The sequence below is a fragment of the Sciurus carolinensis genome, chromosome 7 (assembly GCF_902686445.1).
Source record: "Sciurus carolinensis chromosome 7, mSciCar1.2, whole genome shotgun sequence".
In the NCBI taxonomy this organism is placed as follows: domain Eukaryota; kingdom Metazoa; phylum Chordata; class Mammalia; order Rodentia; family Sciuridae; genus Sciurus; species Sciurus carolinensis.
Genome location: NC_062219.1, coordinates 39,558,404 through 39,578,679, shown reverse-complemented (window position 1 = coordinate 39,578,679; position 20,276 = coordinate 39,558,404). Strand labels below are relative to the sequence as shown.

At 40.0% G+C, this 20,276-nt stretch overlaps 1 protein-coding gene across 4 annotated transcripts in view; it reads left to right on the top strand.

Moving 5' to 3' along the window:
• Window positions 1-11,594: 11,594 nt before the first annotated feature.
• The window catches only part of Tpd52l1 (TPD52 like 1), an 89,967-nt gene continuing 81,285 nt past the window's right edge, over window positions 11,595-20,276 (top strand). The window contains exon 1 of one of the 4 annotated variants that reach the window (XM_047558718.1): window positions 11,595-11,770. In XM_047558718.1, the coding sequence (XP_047414674.1) occupies window positions 11,752-11,770 (19 nt within the window). In that variant the 5' untranslated portion in view covers window positions 11,595-11,751. The remainder of the gene's footprint in view (window positions 11,771-20,276) is intronic. The other 3 variants (XM_047558719.1, XM_047558720.1, XM_047558721.1) reach the window with 3 other exon arrangements.

Sequence of the window (20,276 nt, the reverse complement as noted above, 5' to 3'; positions counted from 1 at the left end):
AATTGGGGAAAGATGGAATCTTAGGGTAGTTTTGATTTTCATTTCTCTTATTACTAGAGATATTGAACATTTTTTCATATATCTGTTGATCGCTTGTACATCTTCTTCTGTGAAGTGTCTGTTCATTTCCTTAGCCCATTTTTGATTGGATTATTTTTATTCTTGGTGTTGAGTTTTTTGAGTTCTTTATACATTCTTGAAATTAGTGCTTTATCTGACATTTGAGTGGCAAAGATATTCTCCCACTCTGTAGGTTCTCTCTTCACATTACTGATAGTTGCCTTTAGTGAGAGAAAGCTTTTTAGTTTGAATCTATCCCAGTTGTTGATTCTTGCTTTTATTTCTTGTGCTATGGGAGTCCTGTTAAGGAAGTCTGATCCTAAGCCAACAAGTTGAAGATTTGGACCTACTTTTTCTTCTATAAGATGCAAGGTCTCTGGTCTGATTCCGAGGTCTTTGATCCATTTTGAGTTGAGTTTTGTGCAGGGTGAGAGATAGGGGTTTAATTTCATTCTGTTGCATATGGTTTTTCAGTTTTCCCAGCACCATTTGTTGAAGAGGCTATCTTTTCTCCATTACATATTTTTGGCCCCTTTGTCTAGTATGAGAAAATTTTATTTATTTGGGTTTGTGTCCATGTCCTCTATTCTGTACCATTGATCTACCTGTCTATTTTGGTACCAATACCATGCCATTTTTGTTACTATTGCTTTGTAATAGAGTTGAAGTTCTGGTATTGCGATACCCCCTGCTTTGCTCTTTCTACTGAGGATTGCTTTAGCTATTCTGGGTTTTTTATTCTTCCAGATGAATTTCATAATTGCTTGCTCTATTTCTGTAAGGTACATCATTGGGATTTTAATTGGAATTGCATTGAATCTGTATAGCACTTTAGGTAGTATGGTCATTTTGACAATATTAATTCTTCCCATCCAAGAACATGGGAGATCTTTCCATCTTCTAAGGTTTTCTTTAATTTCTTTCTTTAGTGTTCTGTAGTTCTCATTGTAGAGGTCTTTCACCTCTTTTGTGAGATTGATTCCCAAGTATTTTATTTTTTTTGATGCTATTGTGAATGGGGTAGTTTTCCTAATTTCTCTTTCTAAAGATTCATCACTTATATATAAAAATGCATTGGATTTATGAGCATTGATGTTGTAACCTGCTCCTTTACTGAATTCACTTATGAGTTCTAAAAGTTTTCTGGTGGAATTTCCAGGTTCCTCTAAATATATAATCATGTCATCAGTGAACAGGGATAGTTTGAGTTCTTCTTTTCCAATTTGTATCCTTTTAATTTCTTTGGTTTGTCTAATTGCTCTGGCTAGAGTTTCAAGGATGATGTTGAATAGAAGTGGTGAAAGAGGGTATCCCTGCCTTGTTCCAGTTTTTAGGGGGAATTCTTTCAGTTTTTCACCATTTAGAATGATATTGGCCATTGGCTTAGCGTAGACGGCCTTTACAATGTTAAGGAATGTTCCCACTACCCCAATTTTTTCTAGTGTTTTGAGCATGAAGGGATGCTGTATTTTATCAAATGCTTTTTCTGCATCTATTGAAATAATCATGTGATTCTTAACTTTAAGTCTGTTGATATGGTGAATGACATTTATTGATTTCCGGATGTTGAACCAAGTTTATCAAGTGGGATAAAACCCACTTGATCGTGGTGCACTATCTTTTTAATATATTTTTTTATGCGATTTGCTAAAATTTTGTTGAGAATTTTTGCGTCGATGTTCATTAAGGATATTGGTCTGAAATTTTCTTTCCTCGATGTGTCTCTGTCTGGTTTAGGTATCAGGGTGATATTGGCTTCATAGAACGAGTTTGGGAGGGTTCCCTCCTCTTCTATTTCATGGACTATTTGAGGAGTATTGGAATGAGCTCTTCTTTAAGGTTTTGTAGAACTCGGCTGAGAACCCATCTGGTCCCGGACTTTTCTTTGTTGGTAGGCTTTTGATGACCTCTTCTATTTCATTGCCTGAAATTGATTTATTTAAGTTGTGTATGTCCTCCTTGTTGAATTTAGGTAATTCATATGTCTCTAGAAACTTGTTGATGTCTTCGAGGTTTTCTGTTTTGTTGGAGTATAGATTTTCAAAATAGCTTCTAATTATGTTTTGTATTTCACTCGTGTCTGTTATGATATTTCCTTGTTCATTCCGAATTTTAGTAATTTGAGTTTTCTCCCTCTTTCTCTTTGTTAGTGTGGCTAAGGGTTTATCAATTTTGTTTATTTTTTCAAAGAACCAACTATTTATTTTGTTAATTTTTCGATTTTTTCTTTTGTTTCAATTTCGTTGATTTCGGCTCTGATTTTAAATATTTCCTGTCTTCTACTACTTTTGGTGTTGGTCTGCTCTTCTTTTTCTAGGGCTTTGAGCTATAGTGTTAAGTCGTTTATTTGTTGATTTCTACTTTTGTTGAATGCACCCCATGAAATAAATCTTCCTCTAAGTACTGCTTTCATAGTGTCCCAGAGATTATGATATGATGTGTCTTTGTTCTCGTTTACTTCTAAGAATTTTTTTATTTCCCTCCTGATATCTTCTGTTATCCATTCATCATATAATAGTGTATTATTTAATCTCCAGGTATTGGAGAAGTTTCTGTTTTTTATTCTGTCATTTATTTCTAATTTCAATCCATTATGATCTGATAGAGTACAAGGTAGTATCTCTATCTTCTTGTATTTGCTAACAGTAGCTTTGTGGCATAAAATATGGTCTATTTTAGAGAAGGATCCATGTGCTGCTGAGAAGAAAGTGTATTCGTTCTTTGTTGGCTGGTATATTCTATATATGTCTGTTAAGTCTAAATTGTTGATTGTGTTATTGAGATCTATGGTTTCTTTATTCAATTTTTGTTTGGACGATCTATCCAGTGGTGAGAGAGGTGTGTTAAAATCGCCTAGTATTATTGTGTTGTGGTCTATTTGCTTTCTGGAATTGAGAAGGGTTTGTTTGACATACATGGATGAGTCAATATTCGGGGCATAGATATTTATGATTGTTATGTCTTGCTGATTTATGTTTCCCTTAAGCAGTATGTAATGTCCTTCTTTATCCCTTCTGACTAGTTTTGGTTTGAAGTCCACATTATCTGAAATGAGGATGGATACTCCAGCTTTTTTGCTGTGTCCGTGTGCATGGTATGTTTTTTCCCATCCTTTCACCTTTAGTCTATGGGTATCCCTTTCTATGAGATGAGTCTCTTGCAGGCAGCATATTGTTGGATTTTTCTTTTTAATCCAATCTGCCAGTCTGTGTCTTTTGATTGATGAATTCAGGCCATTAACATTCAGGGTTATTATTGTGATATGATTTGTATTCCCAGTCAATTGACTCATATTTGTTTTTGACATGATTTGGTTTCTCCTTTATTTGGCTATTCCTTTAGGCTAGTGCCTCCTGTTGCTGATTTGCATCGTTGTTTTTCATCTCTTCCTCATGGAATATTTTGCTGAGAATGTTCTGTAATGCTGGCTTTCTTTTTGTAAATTCCTTTAGCTTTTATTTATCATGGAAGGATCTTATTTCGTCGTCAAATCTGAAAGTAAGTTTTGCTGGGTATAAGATTCTGGGTTGGCATCTGTTTTCTTTCAGGGCTTGGTAATTGTTTCAGGCCCTTCTAGCTTTTAGGGTCTGGGTTGAAAAATCTGCTGATATTCTTATTGGTTTCCCCCTGAATGTAATTTGATTCTCTTCTCTCACGGCCTTTAAAATTCTGTCTTTATTTTGTATGTTAGGTATTTTCATAATAATGTGCCTTGGTGTGGGTCTGTAGTAATTTTGTATATTTGGAGTCCTATAAGCCTCTTGTACTTGGTTTTCCATTTCATTCTTCAGATTTGGGAAATTTTCTGATATTATTTTATTGAAAAGATTGTTCATTCCTTTGATTTGTTTCTCTAAGCCTTCCTCAATCCCAATAATTCTTAAATTTGGCCTTTTCATGATATCCCATAATTCTTGTAGATTCTATTCATGATTTCTTACCATCTTCTCTGTTTGGTCAACTTTGTTTTCAAGATTAAATATTTTTTCTTCAATGTCTGAGGTTCTGTCTTCCAGGTGTTCTATCCTATTGGTTATGCTTTCTATGGAGTTTTTAACTTGGTTTATTGTTTCCTCCATTTCAAGGTTTTCTGTTTGCTTTTTTTTTCAGTATCTCTAACTCTTTATTGAAATGATTCTTTGTTTCCTGTATTTGTCTTTTAACTGTTGATTGGTGTGATCATTTAATGCCTGCATTTACTCTTTCATCTCCTCCTTCATTTCCTGCATTTGCTCTTTCATCTCCTCGTTTGCTTCCCTGATTGTTTTAATTATGTACATTCTGAACTCCCTTTCTGACATTTCTTCTGCTGTGCTGTCATTGGGTTTTATTGATATAGTATCTAGTTTTGTTTTGGACATTTTCTTCCCTTGTTTTCTCATATTGGTCAGATGTCAGTGGGACTGAGATATTGCAGATTTCCTCTATTGGCTTATAGTGTCCCTGTAGATTTCCAGTGTATCACCTCCCAGCCTTCAGTAGCCTGAAGTCTTGGAGGAACTTGATAATGCAGTGCTTCCGAAGAAAGTTGCCCCTAGCCTGCTACAGGTTCCAGGGCTTGGAGCTGGTTCTGTGCGGAAAGGCTCTCACTGGGCGGTCTGCTCCGAAAGCTGGCCATGAAAGGAGCCTGCCGCTGGAGGGAGCAGGGCTGCTTGGGGAAGTCCCTGGCTGCCCTGTCCTAGTCCCTGAAGCTGCCTGCAGGCTGGAGCTTGCCACTGGCAGGACTTGGAGCTGGTTCTGTGCAGAAAGGCTCTCACTAGGTGGCCTGCTCCGAGAAGCTGGCCATGTGGGAGGAGCTCACCGCAGGAGTGAGCAGGGCTACCTGGGGAAGACTCTAGCTGCCCTGCCCTGCTCTGATAAGCTGCACCTATCTGGGCCTGCCGCCCAGGCGAGCTTCGACGGGTGGGGGAGACTCACCCCATGGCTCTATTTTAGTCCGAGTCTCTCAATGCCTCCGCTTCTTGAATCCTGGGTTCTGGAGTGACTGGAGATGCAGTCACCCTCTAGTCCGCCATCTTGGATCACCCCAACCTAGGTGTTTTTCAACAGATGAATGGGCAAAGAAAATAAAAATGTGGCATATTTGCATGATGGACTATTACTCAGCCATATAAAGATTTTATGACTTTTGACATTAAATGGATGGATCTGGAGACTATTATGCTAATTGAAATCCGATCCCTGAAAACCACAGGTCAAATGTTCTCTCTGATTTGTGGATGCTAACACAACTAGCAGGTTGAGGTGGGGAAAGAGAAATTTAGTAGATTAGACAAAGGGTAATGAAGGGAATAAAAGGAAGGGTGGGGACACAGGAAGAGGAAAGACAGTTGAATGAATCTGACTTAACTTTCCTATGTGTGTATAGGGATATACTACAGTGAATTTCCACATCATGTACAAACATAAGACTGGGATCCTAATTAGAATAAGATGTACTCCATGTTTGTATAAATATGTCAAAATATACTCTACTGTCATGTATATCTAAAAAATAGGGAAAAAATGAAATTATATCTTTAATAAGTAAAACATCATTTAAGAAATGAAAAAATAAAAACAAGTAACTCACTTCATGGTGGCAGAGGCCTTTGTCTTTTTATTCTATGCTTCTGGGCCTCCTCTTTGGAGTCCTCTTATTTCCATTACCTGTGCCATATCCTGGACTGGCCTAATCTCAGTGACAGCACTCTTTTTTTTTTTTTTTCCTTTCCTTTCCTTTCTTTCTTTTCTCAGCATTACTGCAAGAGTTGAACATCTTTGTAAGGAAACTTAATAAAAACTAGGCAGAAAACACATTTTAAAAATAAAGAAAGAAATGCAAGCAGCCTTAAAGTAACCTATTTTGCAAACTGCAGGTTTTGGAATGAAAGATTGTGGCTTCCCAATCCAAAGGGTGATACCTTCCTAAACCTCATTATTATTATCTCTCAAGAAAACAGATCAAATAAGAACACTGAAGTGAAGTGTATCCTCCCTGGACAGAATCGAGGTGGATCTGTTCAACTTCACCATTCCAAAGTAAAGAAGAGCAAGAACCTCTTATTTTCCTCAGCCATTTTTCCTTCTTTTGCTTTTCCCCTTTCTCTTTAGGAAGGAGGCAAAGTCCCCTTTCCTTTTTTGGAAAGAGCATTTCTTGGTGGAAATGAGGGACAAAAATCCCCATCCCTGACTGGGCTAAGAGGACTTCCCTTCACTGTAGGCATCCTTGTATTGAACAGGGTAGTCGATGACTTGGAGTCTTCCAGAAAGGAGCAGAGCCATGGCTTTCACTCACCTGGGGGAGTGACAGGGGGCAATATCCGCAGACATTTCTGATTGTCACCACCGTGAAGCTGCTCCTAGCAACCTCCAACAGCGAGAAGTCAGTCCTGTTCCTGAACATCCTACAACACACCACAGTTATCCAAGAAAAATGTAAATGGGGCTTAGGTTAAGAAATCCTGCATTAAAACCTTAAAAAGTTAATAAATTTTAGATAAACTGTAGAAATTGTAATTTAAAAAATGATTATATATTTTAAAGTTTTAAAGGCGTAACCTTAGAACATAGGAACTTCAGGATACAATTAAATAATTTATCTTGATAATGAAAAGAAAGTGCCTTTATCTTCTGAATTCTCTGGACATCCATACATAATTTATGGATCAAGTGAAAGTGTGTGTGTGTGTGTGTGTGTGTGTGTGTGTGTGTACTGCTGGAGAATTACAAAGTGAAAGTTAATCTGTTTTTCTGATTTTTCAGACTCCTATTGGCCCTTCCTCTTTTAGTTACCAGCTCCTGTTGACTGAGATGTAGGGTGTATGAAAACACGTTCATCATTTCTAGCAAAGAAAGGGAAAAGTCCCCAGTGCTTCCATAAGCTGGATAAGGGTGACGGCATGATTCCTCACCTGCAGGTCCCTCAGAACCCAGGGACCCTACCTATGACCTTGTGCTGCACTCTTCTGGGGTTGACTTGACCTCTTGGCTTTCTATTTCAGTGATCCTGGCAAGACCACAGCCTGCTAAGTCTCTCTGACCTCCACAGCCAACTCTCTGAACTTTAGACTCCCTTTTTTAGTCCTGAGAACTGCAAAATTCAAGGAGGTGGAGAAAAAGCAGTGCAGGGGCCCCCTCTGGGCACTCAAATCATCTCTTCCCAAGTCCTCCTGACCTGCTCAGCAACCTGATGTGGATGGGTGTCATGGTCAGGAGTCCTCTGACTTAGCAGAGTTCCAACCAGACATGGCTTGCCTCTCTGGGTGCAGATGCAGTGCCTCCCCTCTGCAAGTGATTCTGCCTTCCCTCCTCCAGCCTCCAGGGATGTTCTAGGCTTCCAGGCAGGTTTTCTCTACCTTAACACCAACAACCCATGTGGGGCTCCAGGGAGCTCCTAGCAGATTTTCTACACCACATGAAAGGGTGGGAAAATCAAAGTGACAAACACTCTGTTCCTCACATATTTCTCAAAACTACCTGGGAATCAGAGTTCCAAATAGGACTCTACAGGTCAGGCTGTCTTTGCTTCTGTGGGGTTCGGGACCCACATCTAAGCTGTCCTTCAAACTACTCTGCCTTACCCAGCTTTGAGTCCCTCTCCAACTCCCCTGGACTTCAGGCCAAAGATCCTTGTTGAGGCTGCTCACATTTCTTTTTCATTATTTCTGTTTGCCTGGGCGACAACTTTTAAATTTAAAACCCAAGAACTTAGTACATTTCATCTTTGCTGGGGACAGTTTCTAGAACAGCCATTCTCAATCTTGGAATCCCACCAATATTACCTAGAGAGCTCTCAAAAAATAAATTTGTATATGTGGAGGGTGGAGCACAAGTATCAGAAATATCACAAAGCCCTGTCTGGTACTCATGTACAAGGGAGTTGGCAATTAGTGCACCAGAAATATGGGTACCCAAAGGCATGGTAAGGAAAGAGCACTTTGATAAATACCTCATATAACATCCTGCCACAAAATGCAGAAAGTCAAACATAGAGAGTATAAGAAACTTGCTTTAGGTTGCACAGCTAGTAATTTTTCAGAATGGGAATCTAATGGAACCCCAAAACCCTTATTCCCTTCTAAGTTTTACTAAGTTTAGTTCATGCACCAGAGCAGTGTATTTTATCTGTCCTTCTGACTCCTTTCTCTCATTGCTGTGTCATGCCCACCTCCTATGGGTACCCCTGGCACAGTATATTGTGAGTGACCTGGAGCTGGTTTAGGCAAGGACTACTGAAGCACAGCATCCATTTGGCTATTGAAGATGTCTACTGCATCTCACCTCTGCAAAATCACCTCCTAAAACTGACTTCCTCAATAAGACTTCTAAAGCACAAGAAGTAAAATCAAGAATCAATAAATGGGATGGTATCAAACTAAAAAGCTTCTTCACAGCAAAGGAAACAATCAAGAATATGAAGAGAGACTCTACAGAATGGGAGAAAATATTTGCCACTTGTATCTCGGATAGATTATTAATCTCCAGAATATACAAAGAACTCAAAAAACTTAACACCAATAATACAAATAACCCAATCAATAAATGGGCTAAGGAACTGAATAGGCACTTCACAGAAGAAATACAAATGGTCAAAAATATATAAAAAATTTTCATCATTTCTAGCAATTAGAGAAATTCAAATTAAAACTACACTGAGATTCCATCTCTTTCTAGTCTAAAATGGCAATTATCAAGAATACAAGTCATAATAAATGTTGGCAAGGATATGGGGGAAAAGGTACACTCATACATTGCTGGTGGGACTGCAAATTGGTGCAACCACTCTAGAAAGCAGTATTGAGATTCCTCAGACAACTTGGAGTAGAACCAGCATTTGACCCAGTTATCCCACTCCTAGGTTTATATCCAAAGGACTCAAAATCAACATTATGCAGTGATGCAGCCACTTCAAAGTTTATAGTAGCTCAATTTATAGTAGCCAAGCTATGAAACCAACTTAGGTGCCCTTCAACAGATGAATGGATAAAGAAAATGTGGTATATATACACAATGGAATATTACTCAGTCATAAAGGAGAATGAAATTGTAGTATTTGTTGGCAAATGGATGGAACTGGAGAATACCAAGCTAAGTGAAATAATTCAGTCCCCAAATACCAAAGGCCGAATGTTCTCTCTGATATGTAGATGCTAACCCATAGCAAGGGAGGGTTGAGAGGGGAAGAATAAAAGTCCAAAAGAAAATGAAGTGGGAGGGGAATAGGAAAGATAGTAGAATTAATCAGACATAACTTCCCTATCCTTGTATATGAATACATAGCCAGGGTAACTCTATATCATGTACAACCACAAGAATAGGATCCTAATTAGAATAAGTTATACTCCATGAATGTATAACATGTCAAAATACACTTTATTGTCATGTATGTCTAAAAAGAACAATTTTTTTTTTTTAAATTCAAGGTTAAAAAAAAAAAGACCACATCTTGGGTGATCTAGAATTCGTTGACCAGTTCCAAACATGCTCAGTGTCTTCCACATAGAGTAGTTAGCTATAAGGACAATGAATAGGAAGGATAAGATGACTATTTGCGTGAGTTTTTAAGAAGTTAAGGAACCATTACAAATGGCAAGGAAAAGAAAGGATACAAAATATGAACTCTTCCTTTTGATAATGTGTTGACTTCAATCACCCTCCTTGGCTAAACCACTGTTAATGGGCTAATCCAACTTACCTGGCTAATTTCTTCATCTTTTAAGACTCGGTTGAAGCACAGCATCCTTCCTTTGTCTCCTCTTACCAGAGTTAGGAGACCTCCCTCTGTGCACACAGGAATTACCTCAGGTACTGCTTCCCAAAGAATCTGTTTATACCTCTTTCTCAACAGATCATGAATGTTTAAAAAAAAAAAAAGTGTCCTTCATTTGTATCCTAAGCATCTAGCACAGTCTGGCTCACAGGAAATGTTCAATAACTATTTCTGAATGAATACTAGTATTTTATGATTATAAATAATGATAAAAATATTAAAAATGATAAATCAGAAAAATGAGTCACAGTATGGATGAAAGTCAAGTTGGAAAGTCATTAACTATTTTTAGCTCATTTTAGCAGCTGATAGTCAGTGCTAACCTGGTGTTTAGTTTCCAGCATTCAGAAGACCAGAACAACTGAATAGACTGTAAAAGTGATTTAATCACTCAGTCATTACTTTATGCATGCCTGGTCACTATCACCAAAAGTCATTTATAATTCCCGTGTTTGGGATTCTATACAAAATAATACTGACATATTTGTACATGTGCCAGGAAACCCTGAGTATTATTTCTTTCAAACAAAAATGCAAGAGAACCTCTATTCTTTGAGACTAACCTGGGCATGGATACAATATAACCTTCTAGTTAACTGTTTGCTCAATAAACCTTTTCAGAAATGAATTTGTACAAGGATCTTTGGCAGGAATTATGGGAGGTGAAATATAATACCCAAGCTTGAACCTAATGGCCTTTACCTCTATTTTAAGAGAGAAAGAGAATAGCAACTCCCTAGATGGCAAACTATCCCAGGCCCAATGAAAATAAAAACTACACTGTATTTATAGATGAAATTTGTGTAGATGTTAAGAAGAAGGAAGATCTGTAATAGCTAAAGACCAGTGGGAGTGAGCAATTCTTATTAGTGAGAGCTAACAATTCTTATTTTCCTCCATGATTTCTAGTCACATATCAGACAACCTTGAACGGGACTGTGAGTTTCTTCTAGTCTTTGAAAACATGAATGCAACCTATGAGGACAACCTACTGCTATGGGCTTACAAAATATACACATACAGTCAATGCTTATTGCTCACAGATTCCATATTCATGAATTCCCCTTCTCACTAAAAATTGTCATACCAGAGTCTATACTCCGAGCAGTATTCACTGTAACTTGGAGTCATGAACAAAGTTCCCCCCAAATACGTAGGTTTTCCCCGAGGTCAAACAAGACTACTCAGCCTTCTTGTTTCAATTCCATGGTCTATAAATAGAACATTTTGAAGGTTGGTTTGTTTGTGGTTTTGCTGTTTAAATGGCACCCATGTGTAGTATGAAGTGCTGTCTAGTGTTCCTAACTGCAGGAAGATTGTGACGTGGTGCCTTTGAGAGAAAACATGCACATTACATAAACTTAATACATTTTGTTTTGGTTCTAGTTACAGTGCCGTTGGCTGTGTACTCAATGTTAAGCAATCAACAACGTATATTAAGTAAGGTGTCTTTAAGCAGAAATAAAACAAAGTTATATATTGATCAGTTGCCAAAAATACTGGACCCAAGGTTTGCAAGAACCTACTGTGTATCTCTGTTCTGAGGGATGGATCACTATTGTAAGCCCGCACTCCTCTCCTTTCTCACAGGGTATTTGCTCCTTGAACTGCGCTGCAGGGCCTTGGTTAGAGTCAGGCATGCTCAGTGCCAGAAGTGGGCGCCTTCCGCCAGCTGTGCAGGGCGACCAGCAGGTGGCGCCGAGCTCCGAGCTCTTTGCAGCGTGGTGTGGACCAGGTGGACTGGAAGGGGCGGAGGTAACAGAAGCGGCCAGTGGTGGCCGCCCGCAGTCCCCCCACCCCCTCCACGTAGCGCTCTAGACTAGCGCCTGGAGAGGGCGCGAGCGGCTGGGCCAGCTGCGTTCCGAGCTCTGCACCGCTGCATCTATCTGCTCTGCCGAGCACCGGGCGTCCCCGCAGCGCTCAGTTCGAAGTCGGCCACCATGGAGGCTCAGGCACAAGGTGAGTGGTCGCCGATCGCCCCTGAGGGTCGGCCCCTGGGGCTCAAATGGAGGCGCCTTTTCTGCAACACCTAACTTCGCCTTCGGACAGAACGGCTTGATGCCATCCTACGCGTCCGGAACTCCGCTCCTACGCGCGCCTTCGGGATAATGCTTTCTGGCCAAACTCAAGCATTTGCTGTGGTGCCGGGGATCAGTAAGTGGAGCGGTCTGTAGGCAGGAAACACTTTCACGGAATGCCCTAACCCTTTCCGCAGCCAGTCTCCCTCGTTTCCTCAACCTGGCTGGTACCCAAAGGACCTGTTGTCTAGGGTCCTGGAACAGCGTTCCCTTCCCTTTCCTGTCCCGGGAGTGGAGAGGGAGCGCGGTTACTCTCCACCCGGCCGTGGGCTCGCGTCCTGCGACTCCCAAATTGAGGGGCGATAGGCGTGGTGGGACCTTCCCGCGTGGGGATTGGTCTTCAGGGGCAAATGAGTGCCACTAGCCCTCTGACCTAGTGGATGCACTGGTGCGATGGGTTCCCGGGATAAGGGAGCGATCTCTGCCTTGGCAGCCGCGCTGGGCCCCAGGCCGAGGTCTGGCCGCCCGCTCCGCGTGCTGCCCGGCCGCGGGCTGGAGGAACCGGCGGCGTCTTCACGAAGGCTGGCTTTATATCTTAGGGTCACGCTTGGACCAGGGTTGGGAAGCTCCTATTGAATCGTCCAAGAATGGAAATAAACGCATGGTGGAAAGGGGGAGAAGTGGGCGGCTGTGGAGCGAGGGACAGGTAGGAAGGAAATTGACTTAGGAGCCAACATTGGGAGCAACATCCCAAGGAATGGGTTGCGGAGTTCAGCCTGTACCACAATCTCGGCTACCTTTCTTCAGGCTGCGGGGAAGACTGTGTTATAAAAACATAAATAAAAGTCCATTTAAAAGGAAGAGGTCCACGACCCCATGCACGCGCCCTCTAGGGGCAGAAGCGTCCTCAAGGGGGGCGATTTGGCAGTGCCCTAAGTCACCCAACAGGTTTGCTGCGGACTACAATGGTCTGAACAGCAGGAACCGTACTCTTCGGTTCCATCAGCCAAGATCCTGCTCGGAAAGCTTGGCTTCCAGTATTCCTCTCGTGTTATGTAAATAGGAAGGGGGAATTCAGCCAAAGGTGGACGTTGTCAGAGTTAAAAAAAAAAGTTATCCAGTGTTATTTGTTATAGCACGTTAAAAAGACTGTTCAGGACCACGGAAATAACTGTGAGGACCAGAGATTGAGCTTAACTCCAAATATGGCATGAGCAGGTGGGACTGTACAGCCAAGGGGTAGTGTGGGAGTCCGTGGGTGGAAGATTAGTAAGAGGTAACATCAGGGGTAAAGGGAATTCCGACTAAACGCATCCAACAGGATTCTTGCAGAAATGCAGCCAGTGTGATCAGATATGTGGGGGGATGGTGGAGGATGAGGAACCCAGCCAGGTATTGACGATGATCAGGTATGGAGGATGGGGGACTCTCACTAAACTGGCTTAGCAGTGCTTTGCTATGTCTGAATTATGTCTCCCTATGAAAAGGGAGAGCACAGATGGGCCTAGGGAAGGTCCAGAAACCTGATGAAATTTGCCAAGCTGAAAATCTTTTATATTGGTCAAAGAGGCCTGCGTGAAGGCCTTCACACCTGAATTGAACAACACTGGAGATTTCCAACCCGATTTTGCAGATTAGAATTATTTGGAGAGACTTAAATATATTTGTCCCAGGGTATCAGTAAGGGGTTGATTTCAAGACCCCCAAAGAGAGCAAAATCCAGGGATATTGTAGTTTCTTATGTAAAATGGTGTAGTATTTGAATATAACTTATGTGCATGCTCCCATATAGTTTAAATTATCTCTACATTACTAATACTACCTAATACAATGTAAATGCTATGTAAATAATTGTTATACTGTCTTACTTAGGAAATAATGACAATAGAAAAAAGTCTGTACTTGTTCAGAAAAAAAAAGTTAAATATATTTGATCCACAGTTGATTGAATCCAAGAAAACAGACACCTGCAAATATGGAAGACTCCTGAACTTATTGTGGCTGACCCCATATCAATCAAATCAGAATCTCTGGGGCCTAGGCATGGGTATACATGAAAACTTTCCAGGTGATTCTGTTATCCAATGAGGTTATAGAAAAATTACAGTAAATAGAAAACATTCACCGAATTTCTGAAGATGTCTGAAACTACAGATAGGGAGCTGCTGGTATCACTGGTTTGTTAACTTGTGAGCAGATATTTATTCTAGTGCATTACTTTGCCAAGCACAGTGCTAGGAAGAGCAGAAATGGGCTTGATTTCTGCTTCATAAAATATACAGTAGAGGAAGAGACAGACATTAATCTGATAGTTATGTGATAAATTAAATGTACAATTGCCGGAAGAAGTAATATTTCATTATGGTTTTGATAACTGATGGTGTTGTGCTTATTGGTCATTTTTAAATTAGGTTATTCATCTTTTACCCTTGTTGTGGGAGTTCTTTATATACATTCTAGATAATAGTCCCCTATCAGATTCATAACTTCTAACTATTTTCTTCCCTTCCAATCTTCTAATGTTATTAATAGTATGGAGGTCCAAAAGTTAAATTTCAATGAAGTTTCATTTACCTAAAAAAAAAAAAAAAAAAAAAAAAAAAAAAAATGTACAATTGCCATGTGCCCGGTAATGCAGTGAGAGTGGAGAAAGGTTTACGCCTGGTAAGCAATAATCAGATTAGCTCATATTGTTTCTTGTGTCCCCATTTCTGTTCTTTGTGCTTTTATTCATTGGCTCATTTCATGCCTACATTGTCGCATGAGGTGGGGATAGTTCTTATTCCTGTTCTACAGAGGAAACATGGATAGGAACCAGATTCCTTATTTATAACTAGATGGGTAATGAACCACAAGTTAATGCTGTGAGTGCCTATTCTCCAACTCTTTGACATTTTAGAAGAGGATAAAACTCAGGTCCTGCTACCTCTTCAGCTACCCTTTGGTACTTTCCACCACCCCATGACTGGATGGAAGTTTTTTGGGTGGGGAGAACTGAATGCAGGAATAATTCTGTGATTTCCAATGTATAAGCTTCCATCTTCTGCATAGTTTATTTTAGAATTATCTGGAGCCAGGATGGTTTATCTTTCTACCTCTTTCTCTTTTCACCTCAATCTAGAACACAGGTGTGTGAGGTTATGCAGGCATCAGCTAACCAGATGGCCCCTTGTACTGCTCAGGAGACCACCAGGATGATATGGAAATTATTTGTACATGTAGCTCAGAAATGCAGTAGTGGGTCCTGAAAGTTTTCCCACCAGTGAAATTCTGCACTTAGGTTCTTTACCTTTGTGAAAGACTAGATTACTTCCATCAAAACAAAACATTCTGGGGAGTTGGTAGGATGGGGACAAGAAGTAGGATTACAAGAGAAGAGATTCAGTGAGAAGGGCTGGAGACAGACCAGAATGGGAAGTCCACAGAGGAGGGCATTCCCAGTAGCTTTCCACTGGAACTGGGGAATTTTGCTTTCATAGTCCCCAATTTAAAATGGTTTGGCTTAAGGTTTTAAGATCTTTGACATTGTGGTAGAGTCAGAGCAATCTCATTTTGAACTATGATCTTTTCCCAGGATAGTAATAATGCAGTGTGATGCTGTCTCCCGATGCCGGGTGGTGGCAGTGAACCACAGCTCCTAAACAGCCTCAGAATCATCTGGATAACAGCACACAATCTACAGTGGGCTGTGTTGCTAAGCTGTGGTGTTTGGTAGGCTAAGTGGATTAAATGCATTTTCAATTTAGGATATTTTCCGTTTATGAAGATTTCTTGGTATATAACACATCTCAGAAAAGAGAATTTGGTTAGGAATGGAACATTTTCCTGACAGTCTTTTAAAATAAAAACTCTGTGATACTTTTAAACTGCCTTTCAATTTTGTATTACTGTAAATCATAGTAACTTTGTTATTTTTGCTTTTTCCAAAGTCTTTAATGCTAAAAGTAAAACTTCTTTTTAACACTTTTATGTATTAAAATTAATAGTTGTATTAGTTTCCTATGACTGCTGCTACAAATCACCACAAACTTGCTGGCTAAAAACAACAGAAATTTATTTTACAATTCTAGAGACCAGAAGTCTAAAATCACTGTCACTGGGAAAAGTCATGGTATTGGCAGGGCCAGACTCCCTCCAGAGAGTCCACAAAAGAATCTGTTCCTTGCCTCTCTCGGGTTTCTGGTGGCTGCCAGCCTGTCCTGGCCACTTCACCCAATCTCTGCCTCCACAGTACTTTGTCTTCTCCAGTCTGTGACAAGTTCTCGTACAGAAACACTGTCATTTCTGCTTGTCTCATACAGAAACACTTGGGTTTTCATTTAGGGTCCTCCTGGATAATCCTGAATAATTCCCCATCTCAAGAGCCTTAAAGTAAATCATATCTGTAAAGACCACTTTTCCATATAAATTAACAGAGGTTCCAGAGATTACAATCTGATGTCTTCAGGGGCCATTATTCAGCTTACGACAATAATAAGCTTTTCTTTTCAGACATTTAACTCAGGAGAATTCTCAGAAGTCCATGAATGACATAAAGTAATAAATATTGGATTATTCCTGTTTGCAAATTCCATTAAAATGAAAATGTTGTATGACCTTACACTATACTTTGCTCATGGAACATTTATTTATTCTTATCTTGTTCCAGGAAGGCTTCAAACCACAGTACTAAAAAAAAAAAAAAAAAAAGAAAAGAAAAGAAAAGAAAAGAAAAAAGAATGTATCTAATAAAATTGTTTTTTTTGGGGGGGGGGAGCAGTCAAAAGAATTTGTCCTTAAAGCAACCCTATCCATCTCTGTGTTAAATTTCTGTGGTCTAAAGTGGCAAGCACAGCAGAGGATCTCTGCCTCAGTCACTTGCCTGGCTTGCTCTCCATGTGTGCAGATGTTCACCACTACTGCTCTTCTAGAATTCCACCAATGACACCTTGAAGCCGTTTATTAAATTTACTGAGTTTTCATGCAGTTAAGAGCACATAAAAGAGGACTTCAAAAGTGGATTTTTCAAGCATGTAATTTTACTGTTCACTGGATGTTTATGAAATAAAATGTAATTTATTTTAAATGAGTGCATTAAATTAAGAGTTATCATTAATATACCTGAGAAGACAGCAGAACATTTTAATGCATTAGAAGGAAGCTTTGGGTCCTTGAGGAATGATGCATTTTGAATAGTTTTTCACAGTGTGAATCGTTTATAAATGTTGCATTTTGATGTGGAGAAGAGGAAGTGAAGCTCCCAGAATAAAACAAAAGTCCACAAGAATACCCTTAGTCACCAACATATTGTGTTGCTTTCAAAAGGCAAAAATCTGGCACTTCACTGTAGTCAAATAACATACCATAAACTGAAAATGCATGCCTGTGGAATACCTCATATTCAAATTTGCCTATAATTATTTGCATCTTGCCCAAATTACATTTTTCCTGACATATATCTAAAATATGGACTCCTCTTCAATCCCTTGGAAATTGCAAAACATATCTTTCTTTCAATTGGAAGTTTCTTTTGTCAATCAAAAGCGGGAGCACCTTGTCAGGGATCTTGGAAGCAGCAATGGTTCATTCAGAAGAAAACAACAATTTGGGAATAGGGGAATAGGAGGGGATATCTTCAGGTTTCTCAATCTGAAAGTCTCTGGCTGTTGGGTTTTGTGGTTTTTCACTAATTTCCCCGCTATGAATGAGCTGAGAGCAGTAATAATGAGAGCTAACAACAACATTGCCTATAAATATTTCCTAACATTTTGGCTTCCATAATGGATTCATTTCTACATAAGGACCTCAGAGAAAGATGGCTTCCCTTTCTTAAAAGTTAGGACTGACCAGAATGAAAGGATGGTTCTTGTCTTCCTTTTAAAACAGTCCAGGGCTCCGACAGGAAGACCCGAGACATCATGCTACCTTCAAAGTTCATTTTACAGCATTGGAAGGCTCTCTTAAACAGCAGAGGAGAGGAAAAACTTTCTCTCTACCCTCTTAGATGAACTCTCTGGGGCCTGTGAATTAAACCAGATCAGGAGGAAAGGCATACAGATTTATTTATTTTCAAATTTTGCTTGCACCAGAAAGAAGTGCTTGCCCGAAAAGTGATATTTGAGAGTGTATATGCCATCTTAATTGGTAAAAGGGAGGAGAAGGGCAAGATTGGGCAAACAGATGACTTTTAAAGATAAATTGACCCTTAGGAGAACAAATGGGAGATATGATAGTTTTGTCACAATGTCTAGGAGATAAGAAAGAGTTGCTCCCAGGGAGGGAGATATATAACAGTTGAGTTCTTTTGGGAGACTCTGTTTTTAGGCAGAGAAAGATTTACTTCAAGAATTCAAATACCTTCAGCTTAAAATTATTCTTAGGGCAAAGTGGCATATTTGGGGTGGCATATTTTAAGGCCTTTCAGTCCTCACCTGTGCACATATTTTACCTGGTATGTGAAAGGCATTGCTGGCAAGGAAAATATCTTATTTATTGTTGGCCTGTTGTTTATCTGGAATGGTTCTAGTCATTTTTCAGATACTTGGCGTTATTTTTCATAGCCCATTCTTACAACTTTGGTGCTCAGAGAAGAAAGCATATTCTTAGGATTAGGACTTGCAGTTTGCACTCTGACAATTTAGAGAATATGTGGAAGTAATAACACATTCAAAATGCGATTTTACTATTTTCAAAAAAAATCCGCCAGAAGATGTGAGAGGGCTGTCATTCATCAGCAGAAAGCAGGTGATTGCCTCATACAATGCGTGACATGCACTCTACAAATTATTTTATATACAGGAGAAAACCTTGAGGCCTTGCTTCCTCCTTTCCAGGAATTTTTTTGGCTTCCACAGGTTAGGAAAGCCTTGGACACACAAGTAAGAAGTCTTATATATTTGGAAAGCAAATCTTATGTTTTAAAAAAGGAGAAGGTTTGAGTGACAGTAAACAGAGGTAAAATATACATCTGAAAAGAGATTCAGACATGTGTTTGAAATGAATTGGTGTTACCTTATTTTTACTATGTTGACCTAATTACAGAGTTTAGTTAGTTTCCTTCATCAAGAGATCTGGGCAGAAAGATCAATGATATCAAGCACTGTTCTGAAATTTACAATGCATAAGCAACTTTTTATAACTTTCACTAATGGAGGACAACTCTAAGAACTTATTTATATCCAACTTTATTCCATATGTTGGGTATTCACTATTAAATTCTTTGTTTGCAGTTACCCAGGAAATCACAGCACATGCAAAAATATAAAAACTACTGCAATGTGGAGATAATGATCTCAGGAAGATGAAGAACTTGGAACTAGTGTTCTGATTGATGCTTGACTAGCACAAGGGGCTCAGTACCCTCTCTCCTCAGATGGTGCCCAGAGGTCCATGAACAGGGGTCTCCTCTCAGGTGGTACCCTTTGCCCACCTCTGCAAGAGCTGACCTCTGTTCTCAGATTTTTTTTTCTGTTCTTTTTATCCCTTCCCCAAGGCTGAGGGAAAATAAATATTTCATTTAAAATGTAATAGAACCAAAGACTTAGCTGGGGACATAATGTTGTCAAGTACTCATTTTGAATTTGGTGACAGAGAAGATTAGTGTTCAATTGTTCTCTCCAGCTCCTGCCCCATAACAGATCCCATGCTCGTCTCAGTCCTCATCTTGGTTGACCTGTCGGCATTGCTTGGCACAGTTGCTCTCTCCGTGAAACACTGTGTTCACTGGGTTTCCAGGACACTGAACTCTCTTTGTTTTCCTCCTCTGTCACCAGCCTTCTCATCTCCTGTGCTAACTGCTGGCAGTCCTTGACCTGCTTCTCTTTTCTGTCCACACTCGTTCTGTTGGCTGTCTTCTTGTAACACAAGATTTTGAATTTGACCCTTGTGTGAACAACTCCAAAATTTATTTTTCCAGCCTGGATCTCACCCCTCAACTTCAGACTGCCCACTGGATATGTCTGCATGAATGTCTCATAAGCATCTTGAACTAGACCTGCCTAACACCCATTTCCCTCCTTTCCAGAACAGCCCCAGTTCTCCCAAAGTCATTTCAACTTCTGTTAATGGTACCTCCGTTTCAAATGCAAAATCTTGAAATTTATCCCCCTCCCCCAGGTCTTGTTTTGTCTTTTTTCTTCACTCTACCCATTTCTAGTCTGTCATACCAGCTCTACTTTCAAAAACATTTAGAGTTGAACACCATGTCACCACCTCTGCTGATATTGCCTTGGGCCAGGCCACCGCTGGATAACCGTGAGAGTTTTCAAACGTCTCTGCCTTGCCCAGTCTCTCCTCAGTCTGTGATTCTTGACACAGAGGCCAGAGTCATGCTCTCAGTCATGCTGTATCTTGCCTCTCCTTCCTTCTGGAAGCTCCAGTATTTCCTCGGTTCACTCGGAATCAATGGCAAAGTCTTTATAGTGGCAAACAAGGGAGCTAACTGGTCTGCTTCTCTTTTCCCCACATTA